General features: G+C 29.0%; 1 protein-coding gene across 1 annotated transcript; it reads right to left on the reverse strand.

Moving 5' to 3' along the window:
- Window positions 1-3,649: 3,649 nt before the first annotated feature.
- LOC123915525 lies at window positions 3,650-4,683 on the reverse strand. The gene is made up of 2 exons (XM_045966679.1): window positions 4,287-4,683; window positions 3,650-4,065 (listed from the first exon to the last, which is right to left on the reverse strand). The coding sequence occupies exons 1-2, from the start codon at window positions 4,550-4,552 to the stop codon at window positions 3,786-3,788; spliced, it is 546 nt and encodes a 181-aa protein (XP_045822635.1). The 5' UTR covers window positions 4,553-4,683; the 3' UTR covers window positions 3,650-3,785.
- Window positions 4,684-8,328: the final 3,645 nt, after the last annotated feature.

An 8,328-nucleotide genomic window follows, 5' to 3' on the forward strand; every position in this document is an offset into this window, starting at 1 on the left:
AAAAATTTGGAAAATACATTCCGAACTTTACTCCCAGAGGCAAAAACAAGATTTCAGGGGATAAGATAAGAGAATGAAATTTGGAATCTATGTTTTTTTTTACATGTTGGTTTCTATTTTTGCCCTTGGATAAATATTTTTGAACGCATTTTTCGAATTTTTTTTGCCTTGGAAAAAATTTCGGAATGTGTTTTCCGAAATTTTTCCGAATTTGAACTAGAAAACTTTAGAAAATGCATTCAGAAGTTTTTATACAAGGGCAAAAAAGAAAAAACGGGGGGTCGAAAAGAAAATGTTGGGAGAGACAGGCTAGGTAGGCAGAGTCGCGCACATTCTTCTGCTCGTAGAGAGCTTGCTGCTAATGCTCCTCCAAAAAGAGGTCGCCGTAGATAAGGTCCACCTTCGGTGCAAGGAACGCATAATCAAGTAGTGGGGGATTCAGCCACCATTGGTACACGATCACGTTCAAGACGAGCACGAGTTAAAGTAGTTGATGCAAAATATGAGTATGTTAATGAAGGTCAACATATGACTGATTATGGGCTGAGGAAGAGCCTCAACCACAGCCAACACACCCAATTAGCAACAAAAAGATCCAAAGAATTAATTATTTTTTTGTTTTTTTGTAAACTATCAAATTCAAATAAAAAATAAACATGTTTTTGCTTCCTACATATACACATATTTTGTATTACATTTAGTTTCATTACAACTACACAAAAAGTGTTGGTACAATTTTAACCTCCACAAAAATGGCAGAAAACAGTAAAATTCGTAAAATATTTTTTGAACGATCGCGTGTCAGATGGGCTACGCATGACAACCTATGTTTGAGCCTCTACATAAAATAATAAACGGTTGAAACTTAAAATTACCTTATGGTTGAGCCTCAATGAGTATATAGAAACATCTATCAAATGTTCCAATCTTGATTTTAAGCCACCAATCTAAGCAAAAACGAAAACTCTTTGAGGAGAGTTTTAGATTGAGTGTATAAGTGAATAAGAGAAAGCAGTTACGTTCTACCTTTATATTGCGTTTTTTCGGAAAACAGATTTTGAAAAAGAAAGCGAGCAGAAAACATTTTCTGAACTGCCAAAACTTCGGTTCGTAGAACCCGAAATCAACCTTCTAGGGAAAAAATTTAGATTTTTGGGAAGTAGAAAAGAAATGTGGGGGTAGAAAGATAATAATTCTTAGAAGCTAGGACATGGCCTGCTCCTTTTGTAGACTGGCCCATATGGTTGTAAGTGAGAAAATATTTCTTCCCACCCCTTACAATTTTATCTTCACTCCTACAAACTACTCAATATACCAATTTATCCTTTTGCATTTAACTTATTTTACACTTTATTTTTTTTACCCTTTTTTTTCAACTTTTCTAGAAAAAGTGAGTTCACCCCCCACATAAAGTGTTCCGGTTTGTTAATTTTTTCTTATTTTAATTTTGGAAATTGTTCACCGGAACACTTTGTATAACTGATCCAATTTATTAATTTGTATATCGGATATATAGAAATATATTGAAACCAAATAATGTACAAAATAATAAGTATTAATTCTATAATAATTTTATGCAAGCACGACAAATGAAGTTCTCTAAAGTCTAAACATTGATAGAATGGTTCCTTTGTGGTAATCAATTTTTTGTTATCTATATATACATTCCCTCGTGAGGTGTTGCATGTAACGAATTTTAGATCCAAACACAATGCCATAGTAATATTGTGAATACTCTATATTTCTATTCAAGTTAATTAAATTCAATACATTTTTTTTTACTAAAAATAAAGGATATTCATTCATTCAAACTGATAGAGTACATCGATGTAATACAAATTCAAATTTGCTAAAAACAAAAAGGATGAATCTGCAAACAAACTCACAGCATCCATGTTAATAGCATAAAACGGCGAATTACATAAGCCTACATATATGACTATATTGAAGTGTCTGAAATGTCCATGCCCCCAGATCTGCAGCGTTGATAACACAAAAGTCGACATTGGATAGATTTGTACTTGATCGGATCTAATTCTTCAACCTGAAACAAATGAACACCGCACAAAGACGGGAAAACAAAATACACCGCACAGAGACGGCACAACAGAATATACCGCACAAGGACGGGATAACAAATAACACAAAACCAAACAAATATGTGAAAAATCACACTTATTTAATAACGATAAAGAAAAAACAATTTGGATCCTCTCCTCTCCCACTTAAATTCAATACATGTTTCTAATTAATCACGTGCTTAGTTTATAAAATTATAATGATTGTAGCATTGGATCCTCTCCTCTCCCAGTTGGAGGTCAGTGAAATCATATTCATTCAAAATAATTAATTTAATATTTAAAATAAGAGAGATAAAAATTTAATGGTGTAAATTCTTGATCACATGAGATAATTCATAATAGTAATTGGGAGATAATTCAATCGATCCCCTTCGTCACGCAACGGAAGTTGCCTTAATAATTAGTATAGGAGTATTATTACCTCGGAGTAAATAGAAAATTTTATACCAAAAAAAAAAAAAGAAAATTTTAAAAGAGCAGTGTTATATCCAGCGAAGTGATTTTTCACGAGAGTTTATGAAGCATATGTTGGAGGTTATATTCCCTCTGTTCCCGTGTATAAGAAAAACTTTATTTTTTAAATTTATTCTAAAATTGATGAATCTAGATTGCGAAAGTTTCCTATCAACTAAATTTTCCTTTATTTTTTTATAACCTTTCAAGAATATTTTGATAGACTCATTCAAAAAAGTTTCTTTAACCTCTGTCTCACATTAAGTAATTTTTTTTTTAAAAAAAAAAAATTTCTGATACATAAAATGATAATAAATTACTTTTCTTATTGCTCTCTTCTTTTTTTATAAATTTTTCTTATTGCTCTTTCTCTTTATGGTATGAGAGCTTGCATAAAAAAAATTGGTATGAGAGCTAAGTTAATACTCCTATAATAATGGTACCTTTCCTCCCATAATAGAACTTACTTTAACAAATAACACAATATGACTTCCTTTCCAAAAGTATTATTTATTAACAAGAATGTTAAATAAAATGAATTTGAAAAGGAGATATTAAAAAAAAAAATTAATATTTTATTGATAATAAATAACATAAAATGAAATAACTTTTTTTTTGTTAAAATTACTTATTATGAGACAGAGGGAGTAAATAAAGGATAATAAAAGTTGAATATTGATTAGATGAAGAAAAATTATGAAATTAAAAGACATATAAATGGAGGGATCTAGGTATGAATAGACTCTGATTTATGTGCATTCTTGATGTGCTCTTAATCTTAATGATGTAAAATAATTAGAAGCTAGCATGTGATTATAATTAATTAAATAGGTAATTTCCCATCTTAATGCCATGCTTACTACAGTTTTATTGCATGAGATATAATATTTGTAAGTGAGAATACAATTAATTATTAAATTTCATGTATTCACTGATTCATATATATTGTGATCTGATCTCAATATCCAGCAATTGCAGAGTGCAATCTACTAACTAAATTTTTTCCCTCCCCAAACAAACAAATTATGTCAATGAAAAATATATAGCATAAGTTATAATCATTTGCTCAAGAATAGTGTGCATGTAGCATAAGTAATTAAAAAAACAAGATTTCATTTCAGCAAAAAAACAAAAGATTTTATCTCTCAGAAACTAAAAAGGTTAAGGATTCAAAATTTTCCTCATTTTGTGCATGAAATATGAAACAAAAAGCTCTTACAAGCTGTTTCATAAAAAAAAAAAAAAAAGCTCTTACAAGATTGAATTTGAAAAGTTTTTTTGTACAGCAAAAGAAGATCTAGACCCTCCAAGGAAACTCCCTCTTCTAGTTACAACAGGTACACAACAAGGTCCTCTTGAAGATTTCTTTGATATTCTTCCCTTTGGAGTGCACAATCCAAAGCTTTTACATGATTTCACTTTATTTCCATAATTTGCTCTTTCTTTCTTAGGAAGATCTTCTATGCTTTCCACTCTAGCTAAAGATCCAAAAGATTGTGTCTTCCCTTCATAAAACATAGACAATCCTCTCCTACACATCACAAATAATGAATACGAAAACGATCAGTATTTTTTGCTTATAAAAAAAAATTGAAGTACTAATTATTATTTTACAATTATTTTCATTAGGATTTGGACTTCACGCCTTGAGATATAATTAAGACGACTGAGCTAACATCTCATGAACGAAAAAATAATGAAAAAAAAAATAGTAAAAAAATAGCATGCATCATCATGCATGAAATTGCTTACTTAATAGGAAGATGATCCATGAGTTCTGATAGTTTATATAAAGGACCATTTGAATTTGATGATGAAGATGATAAACTTGAAGTTGAAGAAGATGCTTCTTGATTTTGATCATCATCATCCAACTCTGATGAAGAAAATGATGAACACATAGAATTATTCATTGAATCTTGTGTGATAGAGCCACTAGAAATTAAATCAGTTACATCATCATTATCATCCTTAACAGCCCAATTTGTGTTACCATCTAAAATTCCCTTGACATTCATTTTTTCAAGAAAATAAAATATTTGCAATGGAAGAAAATGTCTCCTCTAGTTATGAAATGGAAAATAGGCCATGATTACATGTGTGTGGAGTAGTTATATCTTTAAGAGATAAAAATATATATAATATATATTGGGTGGTGTTATATATAGTACATTACCAATCCATGAAGATTTGGATAATGTTTGTTATTTTGATATATATATGAGTTGGCTTTAGATAAATATTATAATATTCTTGTATATCTTAATTAATTAATTTTGGTCACAGTCATAGCACGTTATATATGGTGTAAAATAAATAGCTTCTCACACATTGCTAAGATAGATAATGCTTTGAGGATTGTAACCAAAAAAAAAAAAAAAGATAATGCTTTGAGGATAAGGACTAAATAAAGACAACTATATCCTGAGTCACCCTCTTTGAGTAACTCTCTTTTATTATGGCAACGGAAATAGTGGCCCCCTATTTTTCTAAGTACTCATAACTATACTTTATATAGCCATTTGCAATAACAGATAACTGCAATGTTTTTTTTTTTTTCAACCCACAAAATCACAAACCATTTAAAATTAGCACATAACTATAAAAGATTTTGGATTCAATTTTACATAAAAAAAAATATAACAGGATAATATTGATGTTAATATATAGTTGAGTTTACCGACATATTTATATGTATTTCAATTCAATAAAAGGAAAATACAATCTAATTCATCATTTATAGAGAAAAATATTTGAAAAGATAAGTTGGTAAAAAGTGCATTTATAGAATGTTTCCTATCATATGCAAGTTGGGCTAGCATTTTATATGACAAAAGGAAAGTGTCCACCATAAAAAACAACGTTTTAAAGCAGTTGATAAGTTAAAGGTCTATGGTTTAAGTTTTGGTGAAGGTGAAAATTACTAATATTAACAATTAATTATTAATACTATGATTATTTTTTTTTTTTTAAAAAAATGTTTTAGATTAGAGTATACGGTACCTAAGAGCGTTTAGATGAGATGATACGGTCTCTTCTAACTTAATCAAAGTTGTGGATTTCATCTTTGGTTTGGACATCTAGCAACGTTAAAACTCTTAGGGAGAATTTACGGTCCATTTGAATTTTACAAAGTTTGAGGGATTAGTCAATCTGCAGTTGTACGCAGAGGATACCCGATTTACACAAAAAAATTAGAGCATTCAATAATTTAGTTTTAAAAAAAGGCAGAGGGGAGGTCAAACTTTTTAATTTGAAAAGGCTCATTTGAAATAAAGAGTAAGTTTAATTCAACTCTATAAAAATAAATTTATAAAGTTAGAATGATTTTCACATATAAACTAATGTACAAACTGTCTCACATTCGATATATGAACTTATTTCCAATATAAAAGTAGGTTAAAATTAATTGTGATACCACGTACAAATACCCAAATCATTTTAAATTTATTATATTTCATATATACAAAATAATTATACATGAATAAAAAATAGACAGACAACAAACTGCACCATTAACCTTTTTTATATATTAAAACTCAATCTTTAAAAAATTACATTCATAGATTTAAGTGACACACTACAATGTATTACCGTGACGAAAACATATACACACTTTTGTTGTTTTAAGTTTCATTACTAGCAAATCAAAATGCTTTGACCTTTGTATGAATTTGTAGACGATAAACATAACTTGTCCATCTAGTTTGGAATAAATTGTTTGAGTTTTTATATTATTATTATTATCTTTATTTGTAGACGATAAACATAACTTGATCCCCAAAAAAACAACTCAGTTTTTGTTAGGAAAAAAGAGCATTCAAACCCACGTGTTCGACGACGACATATTGAAAAGGAAAACTCACGGAAACACTAACCTATGTTGGCATTTTCCAATTGGTGGAATGTCTCATCCAAACACTAATCATGCATGCACTTTTTTCCTATTAAATCGGCCCATCCCTATAGTTTAATTTCAGCTCCGTGACATATTATTCGTGAACAGTGGTTCAAGTGCTGAATTTGTTAAGTTAGGAGAAAATAGTTGAAAGATCATTCATATTGAAATTAGAATAACTAAACAAGTGATCATGAACTCAAAATTTTTAAGGTATTAATTTTATGAATTCATTCACTTATATAAAGTGTTCTACGTTCATTTTTTTAAACAATATATTAGATTTAACCTCATTGTTACCCACAACAACATGGTTTTGAACTAGACTTTGATCGTTGGTCCAATACGACATTCATGAATTTATATAAACATTATCTCACAAATTTAAAGAGTATATCTCATTCCTAATATAATATCTTATGCATTTGAAATTTATACCGACTTACATACGTTTGAATATTTTTGCAATATATCCTCTCTATTGTTGTCATCTCTATCTCAAATTCCGACGACCATATTCATTCGCGGAGAAATCCTTCCTCCTATCCACATACATCACTGAGAGTCCTCATACTCTGAATTTTGTTCATAATAACAAAGACTATTTTTTTTTTGTTGTTAATTGTAAGATCTATTATTATTGTTGCTACCCACATAGTATGATTTTACATTTTAATAGTTATGACTCAATAAGGGTTTCTTCATATTATTGCTATTTTTGTATTTAAAAAGTTATTTATTCTTTATTTATGAACTTAGCTATCTATATCTTATTGCAAATAAAAAAGTGGTATATTCATTCTTCATTATATAAAAAGGTATTATGTTCTCTCCATTAGAATGAGCTGGATTGGTACGAGAAGATATGAGTATGACATGTGAAGATAAGAAGGTGGACTTGTGTAGGTCATGATATGTGGCAATTAAATTGCCACCACACCGTAATAATATGTTCTAATTGCACTGCCCTTGGGCCACACCAATGTCTAATTTAATCGGGAAAATTAAAATGTTGCTCTCATATAATCTTATTAATATGTGCCCACCATACATTATTTCTCATTATAAATATTATAATTATAATTCAATAAATGATTTCAACTTTTCAACTTTGAACAACCAATTCAATACACGTACGATTCCATTGTCACTTGTCTCTCTCGACATTATTCATTCTTGTTCCCTTATAAGAATTGTAGGTAAGTTTAAATTTCTGTCAAAAAAAAAAAAAGTAAGTTTAAATTAAGAATTTTCAAAGTCTTGCTTCCTAAAACCACCCACTCTAGCAAACTTGACAATTCTTAATTACAAGTTTAACTTATTATTACTACATGAAAATCCCATTGGATAAGGGCAAACTTTCATATTAATTTCCAAAACTAAAGTATCAATTAGGATCTTCTCGTATGCTATAAATAATTATACCATTGTAAGACTTCTATATGATGTGGAAAAGAAGAAAAAAAAGTTTTATACGTCGGTATGAGATGGAGAGGATATGAGTTTGACATTTTTCTCAATTACAACATAGTATGAGAAAGATTCTAGCCTAAACATGAATTTATAAGTAAAAATAATTCTTATTTACAAGACGATTTTGTAGGTTGAGTTAGCTTTAATTTTCAATTAATGAGTTAATATTTTATCATAACTTTTAACTTTACTAAACACCGTTAATTGATTCAATCAATTAGCTTAAATTATCCGTTATATACTATTTGTAAAAAAAAAGCATCTACTATAAATTGACTTATAAACTATCCGTTATTTTTTTTTGTCAAACAGAAATAAAGATTTTAATAAAATAGTGAAAAATTAATTAAACTTTTTCTTTCAAAGACTCTAATTCAGTGAGAAGCCTTTAGTCTTTAGACGAATCAAACCAATTTTAATGTG

The sequence above is a fragment of the Trifolium pratense genome, linkage group LG3 (genome assembly GCF_020283565.1).
Source record: "Trifolium pratense cultivar HEN17-A07 linkage group LG3, ARS_RC_1.1, whole genome shotgun sequence".
NCBI lineage: Eukaryota > Viridiplantae > Streptophyta > Magnoliopsida > Fabales > Fabaceae > Trifolium > Trifolium pratense.

Excerpts from the sequence above, each read along its gene's own strand:
- LOC123915525 (XM_045966679.1), bottom strand. The coding sequence starts at position 4,552 with ATGAATGTCAAGGGAATTTTAGATGGTAACACAAATTGGGCTGTTAAG. Across the intron at positions 4,066-4,286 it reads ATGGATCATCTTCCTATTAA|GAGAGGATTGTCTATGTTTT; the intron begins GTAAGCAATTTC and ends TGTGATGTGTAG.